Source organism: Agelaius tricolor, unplaced genomic scaffold (assembly GCF_023055355.1).
Source record: "Agelaius tricolor isolate 1412-34295 unplaced genomic scaffold, bAgeTri1.0.p SCAF_35, whole genome shotgun sequence".
NCBI lineage: Eukaryota > Metazoa > Chordata > Aves > Passeriformes > Icteridae > Agelaius > Agelaius tricolor.
The window spans coordinates 2,243,419-2,261,652 of record NW_027269295.1 but is presented as its reverse complement, the minus strand read 5'-3'; the positions used below and the strand labels follow the sequence as shown (position 1 = coordinate 2,261,652).

Here is an 18,234-nt window from a genome sequence, read left to right as displayed (position 1 = left end):
CCCCCATACTTCAATATTTGATAAATGGCCAGTTTTTAATAATGAAAATATATATATACACTCCCTTCTCCAACAGTGAAGCAATTCAGCATCTTCCCTGCACAAAGAGAAGACCTCATGGAGTAGTGCATCATGCTGGGAGAGCTAATTATGGCTCATGCTGGCCAAATGTACTTCAGCTGGCTGTGTCTCCCTCAGGAGAGAGCTGCGTGAAACGCGATCAGTGAGCCCTGCACTGCAGGGAGGCAGCACAGCACTGCTGCAGACACTTCCCCCCACATCCTTTGACAAAAGCCAGTCAGAGCAGGTCAGGAGGGACAGCTCTGCTCAGCTGGAGGGCAGTGAAGGGCACAGGGAGCAAACAGAAGCACACTTACACTTTGGTTGAACATGTCTGTCTCGTGCCGCAGCTGTGTGTACTGGCACAGATGCTGCCGAATCATCTCCACCCTTTCAACTTCTAGTCTCTCAAGCTCCTGGACATGAAGAAAAACAAGTCCATATTTTTACTGGAACCTGAGCTCGGAGGCCCAGAGAAAGGAGGATACACAAAAGGCTGCCAGGAGGTGCGATACTGCCCCAGGGTCATGCTTTGGAGCTGGACTCTGTGGTTGCACATTCCTCTGCTCTGCAAAGAATAAGAAACAGCAAGCAACAGCAGTCATCTCAGCCTAGCAACAGAAAAGAAGGTCAGACCTTTCCAAAAGGCTCCAAAACTGAGCCAACCAAGGCAGAGAGTGCAGGCGCTGCCTTCAGAGACGCTGCAAGCAAGAGGGAATCTGTTTCCTGCAGGAAATTTTGTGTGTTTTATTGCTAGCTACAGAAATGATGGTGATTCCCTGGGACAGCACTGGGGGGATGGCTCAGACCACCCCCATTCCAACCAGACACCTGTCAGAGCACAGCTCCCCAGATGATGAGCTGGGACAAGCTTCCACCTCGCTCAGCTGGCAGTAAGCAGAATGCAGCAACACTTTGGTTGAGAAGGCAGGTGATTTCTGTCTTTCCTCCTGACATTTTCTGCCTCCCTCTTCTTCTGGATTCTGATATTATACCCCAAAAAATCTATATAAAATCTGCATTTAGTCCTTCTGAGTGCACTGAGCACTGTGTGCAGTTTTGGGCACCGCAATATATAAAAAAAAAAGACCTTAAGCTGTTAAGAATATCCAAAGCAGGGCCACAAAGACAAAAAAGGGTCTGGAGGGCCCTTAGGGGAGGCTCTGGTGAGATCCCACCTGGAGCCAGCTCTGGGCTTGGCAGCACAAGAAGGATGTGCAGCTTCTGGGTTAAGTCCAGAGGAAGCCCAGAGATGCTCCAAGGCAGCTTGCAGCAAGCCAGGCTGAGACAACTGGGGCTGTTAAGTCTGCAGAAGAGATGGCTCTGGGGAGACTTCAAAGAAAATTGTGAAATAGAAAAATTCATGAATGTGTAAATGGATTTGGTGATTTATCATGTGTTTTTCTGTGTTTTCCTTGTGCATTACTTCATCCCTCTCAAGGACAATTTGAGTGTTCTGGCCCCTAAGCAGCCCTGAACTGGTTTAATGCCTTCTGCAAAGAAACAACTATTTCTTCTTTCCCCTGTCGATGAGTTTTTCTTAGGACTGAGAATGGGAAACACAATGTGAGATTTATCACCCAATTTTCCCCACTGCTTTGCCCTGAACTAGCTGTGAATGATGAATACTGGAGGCTATGACAATTCTGCAAGGGTAGTTTTAGATGTTACACACCAGAGTGGTGGTCACCATCTCCTCAAACCACTTGGACTGGGCTTGATTGTAAAGATCCACACAGCGCATCAGGTCATCCCCTGAAAGAGAAAAGGCAGCAACACATCAGTCTTGTCAAGCCAGAGCTTGGAAGGAAAGTGCAGGTCAGGTTTTGTAAACCCCAAGGATCTGAAGATGAACACTGGTGGAGCTCAGAGTTGTGCTACATGGACCAACATTTCAACTAAATGCATGCACCTGATGTATGGCAAGAAAGCAAAGCAGGTGACTGGGGTGAGAATGAGTAGATTTTGAAAAAAAATACAAGCATTAAGAGTAGTATTTTACAAAGTGCCCAGAAATATACGAAAAAGGCAAGTTAATTCAATGAAAAAAAAAAAAAAGCCATAGATGGAAAGTTGTATTTGAAACATAAACCAATAAAATGGGAAATCAACACTGGTGAGTTATGGAACTGCAGGGCAGCATTCTGCAGGTGAGGCTGCTGTGCAAGGGTCTCTGTCTCAGAGGGGAGGGATGCAGCAGGGCCCAGCTGCTGGAGGAAGGGATGCTGATCTGCAGCCTCATGCATTCTCCAGCCTCTGGAGATGCCCAATTCCAGCTGAGCTCCTTCTGTGATAACACAAGAAGTTGCACTTCTTTCCATCTTTTTCTTTGTTGCAGGACTCTGCACTGATGGAGGGGGAAAGGCAGGTGGCAAGTTTGGAAAACAAATTTCAGAGATTGCTGCTTTGCAGCTAGGAAATTCTCTTTGTGCTTTAAATGAGGCTCAATTTCTCTTTCCCTGTCTGATCTTCAGCTCCTCCTTGCTTGTTCAATAAAAATTGATTATAAACAATTTCTAAAGGAACCAAGGAACAAAGAGAGATGGTGAATTTTCAGGTGATAAAGAACATCTCTTACAGAGCCTCCTGTTGTTAAATCATAACTTTTCTTTCTCCTCAAATGCTTGCCTGTAGATATGGCCACACTGCCAGGGACTCTTCCCAGACTCCTTAAAGCCCAGATACCTATCCTGAAGTTTTAAAATCCTCAGAACTCTGAGGGATCACTCTGCCAAGGAACAGCCCTTGTTGGAGGGATGGAACATGGGAGGCCTAGCTAAAACTTATTTTCAGCCAAGGTACTGAGCTGCATGCATCAGCTCTGCAGATCTCAAAAAAGCTCCTGATGGATCCTGCAGATGTGGCTTGAGCCTCTGTAAAACATGCAAAGGTCACAACAACTGCCTGGATCCCCAGTGCAGGACAGCACACACTACTGTATCCTCAGTGTTCCTAGAAGAGAAATTATTTTAGTCACTGAGTAGCAGAGGGAAAAAACCCAAAAGCCATCACTTTCAAGGAAAAAGACAGTAATAGTAAGTGTAATAGGCACCCACCAAGTTGTGGGTGAGTGTGATTTAGGAATGAACCAAGGAAGGAACTGTGATTTATGGAAGAAACACCCTCAGCTAAGCTTCTCTGAATCTGACTCTGGAAGTTCACAAACACTCAGTAACCTAAGGACACCTTCATGAGACAGATAACTCAGCCTACTTTTGCTGTTCTCACCTCAATTATCAATACTTTGTGACATCTGAGTCAGAAAAACTAGGCTTGTTTCTTCTGAGGATTTAACATCACACAGATTTGTAGCATGGTTCTCTTTGACTTTTGTACCATTCACATTCTCTGAAAAAATCCCCTCACCCAGGATTTTTCTCCTGGGAAACTGAAAAGCCTCAGAGAAAAAGGAAAACAATTCTTATCTCATTTGCTGCTCCTCTGTTGTGCTGTGGAATGTGTTTGGAGATTGTTTACCCACAGGTGATTGTTCCATTGGATTCTGCTGGGAGTTGTTTTCACTCTTTGGCCAATCAGGGACAAGCTGTGTCAGGACTCTGGAGAGAGTCACAGGTTTTCATTATTATCTTTTTAGCATTCTGTAAGTATCCTTTCTGTATTCTTTAATATGATATAGTATAATAAAATAATAAATTAGCCTTCTGAGAACATGGAGTCAGATTAATCATTCCTCCCTGCCACGGGGGCCCCTGCAAATACAACAGTCTTTGTTTTTACAACATTAAAAACAAGCACCACATGGATGGATGGATGGATGGATGGATGGATGGATGGATGGATGGATGGATGGATGGATGGATGGATGGAGGGATGGAGGGATGGATGGATGGATGGATGGATGGATGGAGGGATGGATGATGGATGGATGGAGGGATGGATGGATGATGGATGGATGGATGATGGATGATGGATGGATGATGGATGGATGGATGGATGGATGATGGATGATGGATGATGGATGGATGGAGGGATGGATGGATGGATGATGGATGGATGGATGATGGAGGGATGGATGGATGGAGGGATGGATGGAGGGATGGATGGAGGGATGGATGGATGATGGATGGATGGATGGATGATGGATGGATGGATGGAGGGATGGATGGATGGATGATGGATGGATGGATGGAGGGATGGATGGATGGATGGATGGATGGATGGATGGAGGGATGGATGATGGATGGATGGATGATGGATGGATGGAGGGATGGATGGATGATGGAGGGATGGATGGATGATGGAGGGATGGATGATGGATGGATGATGGATGGAGGGATGGATGGATGGATGGATGATGGATGGAGGGATGGATGGATGGATGGATGATGGATGGATGATGGATGGATGATGGATGGATGATGGATGGATGGATGGATGGATGGATGGATGGAGGGATGGATGGAGGGATGGATGATGGATGGATGGATGATGGATGTATGGATGGATGTATGGATGATGGATGATGGATGGATGGATGGATGATGGATGGATGATGGATGGATGGATGGATGGATGATGGATGGATGATGGATGGATGGATGGATGATGGATGGATGATGGATGGATGATGGATGGATGGATGGATGATGGATGGATGGATGGATGGATGGATGGATGGATGGAGGGATGGATGGAGGGATGGATGCATTTCCCCTGGCTCCTGCTGTGTGCTGGCAGGCACAGGTACTCACCTGCCTGGGTGGACTTCCGTCTGGCCTTCTTGATTTCCTCTTCTGTCTTGTTGCTGAGTTTCACCTCTAGCTGCTGTGTTTTCATTTCCAGATCCTTCTGCCTCTCTGTCAAGGCTTTCCGGGCCTTGGAGGAATGAGGAAGAGTCAGAAGTCACACAGAAGAAGCTCTGGCAGCTGCTTTCAGCCCCCTAGGACTCCTTCTTACAAGTGGCTCTCAGCAAGGAGTCAACAACTGCGCATGGAACTGGGTCCTAACAGGGATTCAGGCTCTTACAACACCATGGAGTTCACAAAAGTGTCCTGTGGCCACAAAGGGGTCACCACCAACAAATCACAAATGAATCTGAACTCCTCACAGAGTCTTAAAAAGGCAAAGGAGTAATGGCATCATCAGGCTCTCCTGTTTTTTAACAGCTTTCTCATTGTTTCTGCAAGAAAGGAGAGCTGGAGCCTCTTTCAGATGAATTAAACAGCATCATTACCAGGACACCTCTTCCATTCACTTTTCTTAGGATCTGAATCGTTCAAGTAATTTCAAGTATCTTACAAAATTTGTCTTTGAGTTCTGGACTCAACGTACACCCATCTCCAACAATAGGAACTTGATTCAGAAAAACTTATTCAGGTTCATGCCAACAGTAGAAATCAAGAACCTGAGGCCTGGTTACAACTGATGACTTGAACTACTTAGAAGTTCTTCAAGCTGTTAAAACTTGATTTATCAGTACAAATATATATTATACATGTAAATTAGTAAAGTACCTTAAAAATAAACATTGGTACATGCATGTTAATAAATACATAAAAATCACTTGTTTTGCATGGATTTGTTATAAAACATGTCACATTTGTTCTTTATACTGTGCTAGTGATTCAAACTAAATTGGCATGACTGTATTTTCTTAGAACTTTGCAGTTTTTTACAGTCACACCAGCCTAAATGTTACAGCTCTGCTAAAGCATTCCTGGAATTTTTTCCATGTGCAGCTCTGAGGCCCTGATGGGTCCTGCAGGTCTGGAGAGGGAGCTGCAGGAGAGCAATCTGTGAGGGCTGAATGCTCCACAGGCACTGCAGTCACAGCTCTTCCCTTCTTCCAAAGGTTATTCCTAATTCTCTCTTACCAATATTGCTACTGAGTTGCTTTGCAGACAGGAGTGTGAAGAACTTGGTGTTCTGCAGGAAAATGCCTTCCTTGCAGACACTCAGCCTAAGGACCTTGTGTATCCTGCCACAGTTCTGTCCCTGGGGAGCTCCTGCTGAGCTTTAATAAAAGCACAAACAGCTTTGGGCATGACTGGGAATGGTATTTTCCTTTCCAATTTGCAAACCTCATGAGGATTCAATTTGGCAGCTGAGGCACAAGCATCCCCATTTCTGCCAGCTGCTGCGGGGAGATCACATTTTGTGGGTCCAACTCCCTGCACCACAGCCTCAGCCACCTCCTGGTTGGTGTCAGATCAGCCCATTACTGATTGCTGCTGCTGCTGCTGTGTGGGTTTTTTCACTGAGGATGTTTCTTGTGAAGGGTTTGTGATTTGCCAGGCCGTGGTCCAGCCAGGTGAGCCTCTGACCAGACCCTGCTGCCATTCTAAGGCAAGGTGCTCTAAATTTTGAGGACAACAGATGCACACTAATAAGAAGCATTTGCATCAAATTTATTGCCCCAAGCTGGCTGGATGAACCAACAAGCCACTTCAGCAGAAAGATGTTTGCCCCCCACTTCCCAGATCTCAGCTCAACACCAAATTATTGCTGGGGCTGGGCAAGGCACAGCTAACAGTTGTGGCATTCACATTCTCTGAACAGAGACACATAATTCTCTCTCTCAGCATTTTTTTTCCTGAAGAAGCACAGAGAGAAGAAGAGAAAAACAATTCTTATCTCTACTTGCTGCTCCTGTTGTTTTGCACGTGTAGATATGTGTTAGGAAGACTGTTTACCTGAAGTGATTTGTCAATTGGATTCTGCTGAGGATTCTTTTGTCTCCTTGGCCAATCACTCAAAGCTGCATCCTAGCTTTCTCAGACAGGAGTTCTCTTGAGTATCTTTTAGTATTCTTTAGTATATAAAGAATATATATATACATTTTTTTTTAGTATACAAAGAATACTAAAGAATAGTAGTCTTCTAAAGAATAGTAAGAATTGTAGTCTCTAACATAGTATAGTATAATGTCATATAATATAGTTTAATAAAGCAATTATTCAGCATTCTGAATCAATGGAGTCAGATACCAATCATTCCCTGTGTCGGGGGCCCCCAAATTTCAATGAACAGGGAAAGCCCTCGGCAGGAACAGCTGTGACAGAGCTGAAACCCTCCAAGGGGCAGCTGCTCTGCTCAGGCCAGCAGTCTGGTTTGTCTCAAAGCCTGCAGGCTGCTCCTGCTCCCACCTTCTCAACGGCCGTGTAGCGACTGGCCAGGTGCTTCCGCAAGTCCGCGATGTGGTGGTCGCACTTCTTCATGTCCTTCTTGAAGTTCTCTCTGAAGTTCAGCAGGGGTTTCTCCACCTCACTCTGGAGCTGGCAATGAAAGCAAAGGAAGGATTGAGGAGCCAGGCAGCAACTCATGGTTCTTCACAGAACCACAAAATCATTAAGCTGGAAAAAGCCTCCAAGATCATCAAGTCCCATCGTCAGTGGGACGAGGTGTGGGATTCACATTCTCTGAAAAAAATCTCTTTGCCCAGAATTTTTCTCCTGGGAAGCTGAGAAGCCTCAGAGAAAAGGAAAACAATTCTTATCTCATTTGCTTCTCCTGTGTTTTGCTGCTTTGGAATGTGTTTGGAGATTGTTTCATTGGATTCTGCTGTGAGTTGTTTTCACTCTTTGGCCCATCAGGGCCAAGCTGTGTCAAGACTCTGGAAAGAGTCACGAGCTTTCATCATCATCATCATCATCATCATCATAATCATTATTATTATTATTATTGTTATTGTTATTATTTATTATTATTTTCATTATTATCTTTTTAGCATTTAGTAAGTACCCTTTTTGTACTCTTTAGTATAGTATAGTCTTCTTTAATATAATATAGTATGATAAAGTAATAAATTAACCTTCTGAGAACATGGAGTCAGATTCATCATCCCTGCCTTTGTCAGGACATTTCCTGGCAAATACAATACCCAGGGCTGCCAGGTCCACCACCAAACCCTGCCCCTAAAGTGCCACATCCACGTGTTGTTTGCACACAAACAGTGGGAAGGATTTGGAGGATGCTACAGGAGTTTCTGTGCAGAGTTTAAGGAGAAGTAAAATAATGGAAAAGCCCCTCTCAAACCTGGCCTGCCTACACACACACACATCACTCCAAGGTGCATTTCTTCCTTTTGGAAAACAATTCAGGAGGACAATGGGGAGCACAAAGTATTTCACTAATTACAGCCCTGATGTCGAAGTTTAAGGCAGAGCAGTGGGTTACCAAGGCAGCAGCTGGTTGCCTGAGTAACCTCTGCTGAATTGCTTACAAATGGTGCAGAGCTATAATTTTCCTCCAGAACATGGCTGTTGTGCTGAGATATCTGCCACTGAATTGAACTTGAACACCCACAGAGGTGAACAGAATGCAACAGGATTCAAGAGCATGTCACATGTGGTAGAAAAAACCCTGATAAATACCATACTTTGTAAAAGAAATCTCTTTGGGCATCACTTGAGATAAAACCCCAAAATAACATGATGTTTCCAGCAGACTTTTAAGAAAGGCTAATGGTACAAAAAAAGCCATAATTCGGGTTCTCTTCCTTCCAGACAGGTAGAGTAGATTCTTGTTGAGAAGCCAAATAGTGCTTTTCATTTCTTCCTTTGCAGAAGTGAGGTGTACAAGCACTAGTTCAATTTACTGGCTGGAACATAGAGTCCAGGTGAGCAACATCTAGAATCAGTTTTACTTCTTTTTTATGAAAAATTAAAGCTAGATGTGTTTTAATTTACTCAGCAGGTAGACTAAATAAACTGATTGTGAGGAAGCTGGGGCAGAGTTTCAGTAAGTTTATTCACCAACTTATTAATTCTTCTAAATTTGTACCAATACATGTGTATTTCCCCCACTAACATGCACTGAAGGGAGAGGCCCAACAATTCAGGGCAAAAATAATTGGAAAAGAAAGAACCATTTACCTTAGAAGAAAATTTGAGATGAACCTCTGCTTCATCAGCTAAACTCTTCTTGAGCTGAGCCCAAGCTTCTCCCAGTGTGCTGAAGGAAGAGCAGGACAATGATCAGTCCCTTCCCCACCTTTCCTTGTGGATCTGTCAGAGAAATCTGGCACAACACTTTGTACCATGTCTTAATCAGCAAAATCATGGAAAAGGGTAAGAGAAATCTGAGAAAACAACCAACCTTTGTGACCAAGGCAGAATTGTGTTGGCATTGTTTGCAGCAGATCTTTGAAAGCCCAGCTCATGACAATCTCCTCTTACAGAGACACCAGAGCCTCCCTAAGCAAGACCCTTCAGTATCTTATCCTCACCATAACAAACTTCCCACCAATGCAGTTTTTTCTGCCTCTTCTACTTTACACCCTACTTCAGAGAGCAGATTCGCACTTCAGGTGAAAAGTCTCAGAGAAGCTTTTCAGCACTTGAAAATTCCTCTGTTGTCTTTTTCTTTCAGATTATTTCCAGGACAGTGGCAGCTGAGGCACACTCCTCCAGATCCTTTACAACAGCCCAGACCCCTCTTAAGGCATCCCAACCAAAACAACACTGTCCCCAGTACAGTGCAACTCCAGGGGCTAAACTGGTGACAGATTATTTTGTATCAGACACTCTTTCTTCACCATATTTCAATGTGATTGCCTTTTTAGACAACAGCATGAAGTTGTTGATGAATAAGCTTGTGATTCACTATAGCCAGATCCTTCTCCCACCAAGTGTTATGTAACTGTATCTTTCACATCCTGTGAAAGTATGAAACCCGCTGCTTTGTCCTCATTAAAATGCATCTTCTTTTTTTTTTTCAGTTAATTTCTCAATTTTAAGACAAGAATTCTGAATTGCAACCTTTTCTTCAAATTGCACGTACCAACATTCCTAGCTCTGTCACATCTCTGGATACAGTAAATCCATAATTTCTTCCATCATAGGTTGTTCATTACAAAAACATTTTACAACCCCCTGGACTTAGGACGAACCCTTTGGGATCTCATTCCACAGCTACTTTCTGCAGTTTAGTTTCTGTGAGCAGTGGGTTTTTCCTACCTAGTTTTTTGCACATTAAGCTTTATTTAGGCCACCATTTCTCTTGTCTGCCTACGAGAATCTCCCATCACAAAAAGCAACACTAAATTAAGAGCTGTGAGGCTTGACCTACTCTTTTACTCCATCACTGAAGGAATTTAGGTTGGCTTGGCATGGCTCTCTATGCATATACAACAATTGCATCTAATTTTTCCCCAAAGTGGAAGTTTGATGGTTTACTCCACCACTTTGCACAGGTTAAATAAAGCTGAGTGATCTACAGTTCCTGGCTCCTTCTATCTCTTCCCTATCCCCTTTTCAAGGATAATGAGATTTGACTGTTCCTGATAGCCTGAAAAATCACCTGTCACCTGCAATCTCAAGCTAATGATCTGTCACCTGTGATGCTGCAGCAAGCACTTGAGTCCTCAAATATGGTGTTCATCAGCTGAACAACTTGGATACACCTACAGAAGTGCTCCCACTATTCCTCCTTCCCCAGGGTCCTCTCCCACTGCCCATTTCCCACTGACACTAACCCTGTTATCTAATGCAGGGAGAGCACCACTGGACAGTGCTCTCATCTCCATGCACTCTGCACCAAGCCCTTGCCTTCCCTACTTCAACATTTCTTAGGCTTGAGTGCTCATTCCCTTTCTTTTCACCTGCTTTGTTTCCTTCCCTCTCATTTATTCAGTCATTCCCTCCTTTTCCCAATGGGGGTAGGAGAAAGTGGAAGGAAGATGTGAAGTGGGTTTAGCTTTGCTCTATCAGCTGAGCACCCAGCCCTAAGGAGAAAGGAGGACAGAAACCATTGCAGGTGTAGGTACTGCTCAGGGCAGTAACAGCCCAGTTATCATTTGCAATTTCTGTCCTTGCCTCCTGGAAGCTGAGCAAAACTCCTCATGCAGCTCGAGTGCAGGCAGAATCACACTGTGCAAAGGTGAGGACAGTCACTCCCAGCTTTGGCCCTCAGTGCTCAGAGGGTTTGGGGTGAAACACACAGAGCCACCGAGTTCTGGTCCTTCAGGAGTGGCGCCTTTGCATTAATACTGAAAAAATGCACTCAGGCTGCACTGCACTGCCTAATGTCTTCCTAGTAACTTCCCAAGTGTGAAAATGTTGGAAATAAGCAGCAGTCTGCTGCTTTTCTTGAAGGGCCAGAACCCTGATGAGAAGAGACTTCTTTATCCTCCCTCTTGCCTGTGCTGCTCTGATTGTACCAGCATTGACCTTACACCTTACACAGCTACTCTCAGTAGTATATATATATATATATATATATATATATATATATATATATATATATATATATATATATATATATATATATATATATTCTATGTGTCTTTCCATTTTCAAAGTAGTTTAGTACACACACATGCTAATCCTGGAAGGAACCAGTCCAGGCTACAACATGGACAGCATATAAACCTGACTGGAAAGGCAACATTTTATACACATATTTCTAAAAAACTTCTCAGTAATAACCTAAAAAAAAAAACCCCAAACAAACAACTCTGAAGCAATTCCATCTTCCCTAACATGCCCAGGGTGCTAATCTAAATAAACCTCTACTCAGAGGGAGAGAGCTGGGGAAAATTACTTGTACCTGCGTGGGAGAAATGCCTTTTATATTAAAATTCGTCTTCTGTGAAAGTCACAGAGACACACTTACCCTTCTTCCTGAGCAGCCAAGGAATTCTGAGACAGTTTGGACAGGTTCTTAGCATATTCCTCCTCAATCTTTATCCTACACTCACATACACACAGAGAGAAAATAAAAAGACAGCAGTAAGTAAGCTTTAAGGCAGAAACCCACACACATAATTTGAAGAAATTCTCTGCATTTTAACAGATTTTGCCACAGGAATTTTCCTTTCAGTCTCCAGGGCTTGGCAGCACCAGTTTGATGAGCAGTCTTCTCCCCACATATGCTAAAAATGCAGAGGCAAGAGCAGGGCTATATGCAGGACGGCATGTGAGACAAAATTAGCTGAAGAAGCTCCAGTTCTGGAGAGCAAATAACAAGGACAGAGTGTTTCTGCTGTGTTTCTGCTGTCTGCAAAACCAGGAGCACGTGCTTCAGTCTGCTGTGAAATGTGAGGCTGCACATCCTTGAGGCAAAAATGAAGGAGTGCAGCCGCCCAGGAAAAAACCCAAATGAGATTTTTGGGGCTGAAGTGCACCTTTCTTAGGGACACCAAAAATGCTTCCTGCTCTCTGTGACGGGTGACAACCATGGCAGAGACGTGGCAGCAACTCCTGGCACCTGCACACGGGTGGTGCAGCCCCTTCCTCTCACTCACTGCCCTGTCCTGGTCTTCACCCACCTGGAGGCACCAGGAACAGGAGCTGAGCTTGCCAGTGGCAAGGGAGCAGAGGAGGAAAGGTGTGACCGTGCTCACAGGGGTCTGGGGGTGAGGGAAGAGATGGGGATCTGACCCCATGTTTCACAAGGCTTGATTTATTATTTTATGATATATATTACATTAAAACTATACTAAAGGAATAGAAGGATTTAATCAGAAGGCTGGCTAAGAATAGAAAAAGAAGGAATGAATAACAAAAGCTTGTGTGTCAGACAGAGTCCGAGCCAGCTGGACTGTGATTGGCCATTAATTAGAAACAACCACATGAGCCCAATCCCAGATGCCCCTGTTGCATTCCACAGCAGCAGATAACCATTGGTTACATTTTGTTCCTGAGGCCTCTCAGCTCCTCAGGAGGAATAATCCTAAGGAAAGGCTTTTCCATAAAAGGTGTCAGTGACAGAAAGGTGCTGCCACACAGCCCAGCAGGGAGGAATGAGCCACTGCTGGAGCAGAGGTGATGGGAATCCTGCCTGGAACCATCTCCTGCTGCCAGTGAAACACCTGCAAGGTGCACCTCTCCCAGGAACAGCAAACAGTTGTCTGTTCACTGGTTTTCAACCCAGCTTGCTCAACAGAACATTTCTGAGAGGGCTGTGTGTCCCCCAGCTAGAAAAACTCCTGATTCTGTGCCAGCCATGCACAAAAGCTGCTCTGAAGTGTCTTTATTTGTCCATCCACACAGACTCAGAAGGTGGGGTATTCCTGGCAGGCCCCTTTGCAGGAGCTGGTTGAGCAAGTGCCCTTTTGTGGGGCACGTTTGAGATAAAAAGAAGTACACTTTTTGTGCCCACTCTCAAACAATTTCAGTCATGACATATTATGGTGGATGAAGAAAAAGTAGAGAGCTCCAATGGGAGGCAAAGATGATCTGATGTGACTGCCCTGCAAGAAGAAACTAAATGGATTAAGACAACAGGGGGAACAGGGAGAAAAGGTGGTAGAGGATATCTGACAGACAGCTCCATAATTCCCACTGAGGGACGATTCTGCCTGACTCTTTTTACACTGTTCCTCCAGATTAGGAGGGAACAATGAAATCATCAGACAACAGAAGCATAATTATTTTTCCTGTAGTGCAGAGGCTGCAGAAATCTTCCATATATTGGTCAGACAAACAGTGAAAGGTGCATATATGGATCTGCTGAACATGGCAGAATCTAAATAATCTGCTTTTTAACTTATATTTTCTAAACAGAGCACTGCTTAATTAAAAAGTGAATAATGCAAACAATTTGCTTATGGAAACACTATTTCTTATACCTGGTGCTTCTCAGGGCAGCCTGCAGACTTTTTTTGGCTGTTTTGGAGCCTTTCCTGAATGCAAATTCTGGACATTATTTTCACTTTTGATTTAAAGTAATACATTCTTTCACACCAACACCCTGGATTTTTCAGTTCAGTATATTTATTAATTACCTTCCTTCCTTTCTTGAGGTCTGTCTTCCTAGAAGTCAAAGTCTGTGACTATTTGACTTTTATAACCCCACCTCTGTTAAACAGAACTGAATGAATGTGTAATTGCTCAGTCTGAGATCACTATGGGCAAGAAGCTCCTGTAAAAGCATCTACCTGATAAACCAAATTTCAGTTCGCTTCCCCTTTGATATTTGATATATTTGATATTTGATATATTTGATATTTGATGTATTTGATGAAGAAATCTGGTTATCATGTCTGGTTATGATACCAGCTTCCTATTGAAGGGCTGTCTGTAACAGCTGCCTGAACTCACCTCCAGCAGGCTGATGGTACAAAGAGATTTTTCTGGACACAGAAATTCCCTGTTAGATGTGGTCTTGTGCTCCCCTGATGGTCTGAGCTGTTTCCATGAGTAATCCCTCCAGTTTAACACCACCCTCCTCCTTTTCCACACAGAACAATCCTGATCCTTTGTTACAAACAGATGAAAAATGAAATAATCTCTCTGTGACTCCCATCCAGACTCTCTTCACACTCCATTCCCAGCCTTTTCCTGTTCCCAGCACACAGTGGGTCCTTTCCTTCCTCTCCAGCATGCCTCCCTCTTCCTCTGCTGAGGACAGCCCTGCCTCCCCACACTGTCAGAGCTGCTCTCCTTGCTCTCTCGAATTTCACACCAACTTTCCTTTCCTCTTGAATGCCTCCTGCTTTTATTTCTGTCACATTTCATTATACATTACTTCCTTTGAAGCAGCTTCCCCTTCTTTCCCTTGCTGTCACAATTCTGCTTGCCTTCCCATCCTCTCCCATAGCATTCCTATTTCTCAATGGCATTTTTAATGTTCCAGGTGGTTCTTTCTTCTACCTCTGGTCACACTGTAGCTGCCTCTTGGATTATCTGATGTCAAAGGCTACAGAAACCTCATGTGAGTGTATCTGCTCACCATTTCTGCCTGTGACACTTTGCATTTTCCCACTGCTGCCACATCCCTAGCATGAAAATAAAGGTGAGAGGGAGAAACAAAACAAATTATAAATGAAGCAACTATCTGCAAGTTCTGCCCAGCTGAACTGCACCCTGAGAAGGCTCTGGGGAGACCTCAGAGCTTCTGGCAGTGCTTAAAGGAGCTCAGGAGAGCTGGGGTCAAAGGATGGAGGGACAGGACACAGGGAATGGCTCCCACTGCCAGAGGATGGCAGGGATGGATGGGATATTGGGAATTGGGAATTGTTCCCTGGCAGGGTGGGCAGGCCCTGGCACAGGTGCCCAGAGCAGCTGGGGCTGCCCCTGGGTCCCTGGCAGTGCCCAAGGCCAGGCTGGATGGAGCTGGGAGCAGCCTGGGACAGGGGGAGGTGTCCCTGCACTTACAGATGGCAAGGGGCTGGAATGAGATGATCTTTAATGTCCCTGCCATCCCAAACCATCCTGTGGTTCTATTACCAAGCTCAAAGTGATCTCATTTTAATTCTTCCTCTAGGAAACTGTGCCTATGCTCCATGTGAACAAATTGCTTCTGTATTTTTCAGATGAAATATTTCCCTTTTAAACATCACCTCCACTGTGCTTCTCTCCTTTTCATGCTTTTTCCTTGAATCTGCAGCTTAAAACCTTCTTGGCTCCCTCTAACAGACAGCCTTTGTGCACTCCAACTCAGACAAGTGAGAACTGGAGAAGCCTGGAAAGTGTGGACAAACACTAAAGAAATATTAAATCTTCATTAAGAACTTGTAGCAAACCTTTTATGCAGTTTAAGCCTTAACATATTTAAGGAGCATCTAAATTGGGAGAAAACAATTGCAATAAATATTTAATTTGACAGCCAAATGCTGATTACCTTTCTCGAACAAACTCTGCCATTTCTTTCTGCATTTGTTTCCCTTTAAGCTGCTTTTGAAGAAGAATTTCGAATCCCGACACTGTGTTGTTCCCTTGTGAGTCCTTCTTATCTGCCTGAAAGAAATAAAAGGAAGTTCAACAAAAAGCTTTGGAGGCCAAACCCTCAGAGATGTGGCTCCCAGCAGTGGAGCCTGAGGAATCCTGCCCTGAGAGCAGCTGTGCCTGCAGCACCTCAGACCCTCTCAAAGAAATGGCCCAACACTCTCCTGATCCACTTGCTCCTCTGTTTAATTTGAAAAGGGAAGCTTCACAATTATCTTTAGCCAGCAAAGGATGCTGTGGGGCCAGAGCAGCAGCAGCCCTGCTGTGGTTTCTGCCCAGCATCCTTCACAGCTGGGCAAGGTCGGCCCCAAGGAACCCTGGAGCAAGGGAACACTCCTGGGGCAGGGAAGAGAACAGGGCTGCTCCTTCCAGCCCTGAAACACCTTCAGCAGCCTGCCAACTGTGATTTTCACTGAGGAAAACAGAGCCAGTCTGCACAAATCTGCTGTAAGACAAGGCAAAGTCATCCCACAGATTACCCCATCCCTCCCTGCCTGTTTTTCACACAGCCCCTTGCTCCACTGGCTTCAAGCACCAACAGCTTTCTCTCTGCAGCCTCTTTTCTTTCTGCTCCCCTATTTCATTTCCTACCCTCTCCCAACACCCAAACTCTCAGAGAACATCTCCCTCAGTGCTGCAGGACCAGCCAGAGGAAAATGCCACATTAATCAAAGCAGGAGACTGGCAGGATGCCCTGCCAAGCACCAGCAGGCTGAGGCACTGGGAGAAGTGGAGATGATGGAGGAAGGAGAATGAGCTGTGGGCAGAGCATGACAAGGCCAAAGAGGAAATTCCTGCAAGCAGAGTTATGGGAGGATAAAAGTCTGCAAGAAGGAGCTGTAAGTAGAGTTTCACTGAAATCAAGATGTGACCAAGCCATGGAACCAAGCACTGGCTGAGCCTGAATAGGGAGAACCAAACAGGGCAGGAACTTTTATGAGACACGTGCAAAAAAATCTGTCTGTACACTATTAATGATTTAGGGCTCACTGGGATCAGGAGGCTGGAAGGAACTGAAGAAATTTTGTGGTAACATGACCATTTTCAAATATGTGTATTTTTTTTTCAGTGTATTTTAGCAATGTCCTGCCATCAGCACTGAGCAGGCACAAGGGGACATTCTGCTGGGCCTCCAACACTGACACTTTATTTTAAAAAGAGAAATATTTCAATCACTAGTAACTGAAAACACACATGAGATCCCTAAAAGCTTCCCTGTTGATTCCTTTTGTAGTATTTGTTCATTCTATTGTGGTTTTTCTCTCACTGCCCAGAAAAATATTCAGGTGGAAGGAAAGTTTTCCACTGAAAGACCATTTTCTATCATTTTCTATCAGCTCCACACTCCAAGGATTACTGCATCATTTTCATGTGACTCAGGAGCCTGAAAAGAGCCCTGAGCACAAGGGGGCACACACAGAACCAGCCCTGGAAGACTCTGCATGCTCCAGGCTGCATTCAAACTGCTCAAGCTATAAATTGGCCTGTCCTTCACAAACCTCACCCTACAAAGAATGCATTCATTACCTGACCTCTGGAATAGCCTGTGGAGGGAGCTGTACAATTTCACAGAGAGTTTTGAACTTGCTTTAGGAGGGGCACCCCTGCTCCCTTGTGCACCCCTGGCTCTCGTGCTCTGGGAACAATGGAATCACATTCCCTGCCAGTCACCTGAGACTGTCCATGGTCTGTTGGGTGAGTCCAGAGGAGGCCACTGAGCTGGACCCATCTGCTCTGGAGATGGGCTGAGAAAGTTGGGGCTGCTCAGCCTGGAGAGGAGAAGGCTCTGGGGAGAGCTCAGAGCCCCTTCCAGTGCCTCAAGGGGCTCAGGAGAGCTGGGGAGGACTGGGGACAAGGGATGGAGGGACAGGACACAGGGAATGGCTCCCACTGCCAGAGGGCAGGGATGGATGGGATATTGGGAATTGGGAATTGTTCCCTGTGAACAGAGCAGCTGTGGCTGCCCCTGGATCCCTGGAAGTGCCCAAGGCCAGGATGGATGGAGCTTGGAGCAGCCTGGGACAGTGGGAGGTGTCCCTGCCCATGGCAGGGGTGGGACAGGGTGGGCTTTAAGGTCCCTTCCAACCCAAACCAGTCTGGGATTCTGGGATTCTATTCCTTTCCTCCTGCACTGCCCTTTTGCCTGTGGTATTTTGAAATATGTGGCTTCTCCTACATCCTCCCTATTTCCTGAGCAAATCCATCTCCTGGAAACTGCCCCTGCCTTTCCTTCTCTGATGATCAGCCACACCTCAGACTGGTCAGATGTTTCCAGGAAATCTTCACTGGCATGCCCAGTCTCTGTGGTACTCCCTGAACACATTGTATATCAGCCCAAATTCTCCTTTACCTTGTACCACAAATCAAGCTGTTTATTCCACTTTCTTGGAAGCTCTGGAGCTGCATCTGGCATGTGGCTGGCTGCCCACTTACCCAGAAATAATCACAGTAGCTCCACTCTGAAGGTTTCAGCAACTGCTGCTCTGGCATTACGTCAGGGTGGGGGAAAGTCACACAGTTGATCTGTTTAAAAAAAAAAACCAAA

The 18,234-nt window shown here is 45.0% G+C and overlaps 1 protein-coding gene across 4 annotated transcripts in view; it reads right to left on the bottom strand.

The window, feature by feature from the left end:
• GAS7 (growth arrest specific 7) overlaps positions 1-18,234 on the bottom strand; it is an 82,968-nt gene that overhangs the window by 9,055 nt on the left and 55,679 nt on the right. For all 4 annotated transcript variants that reach the window (XR_011683429.1, XR_011683430.1, XM_071452959.1 and 1 more), the window contains exons 6-13: positions 18,123-18,212; positions 15,586-15,701; positions 11,635-11,709; positions 8,895-8,973; positions 7,167-7,295; positions 4,773-4,896; positions 1,736-1,815; positions 378-476 (exon numbers count right to left, since the gene is read on the bottom strand). Coding sequence is in view for 2 of the 4 variants with exons in the window: in XM_071452959.1 (XP_071309060.1) it covers positions 378-476; positions 1,736-1,815; positions 4,773-4,896; positions 7,167-7,295; positions 8,895-8,973; positions 11,635-11,709; positions 15,586-15,701; positions 18,123-18,212 (792 nt within the window). In the remaining 2 variants the exon portion in view is untranslated. The remainder of the gene's footprint in view (positions 1-377; positions 477-1,735; positions 1,816-4,772; positions 4,897-7,166; positions 7,296-8,894; positions 8,974-11,634; positions 11,710-15,585; positions 15,702-18,122; positions 18,213-18,234) is intronic.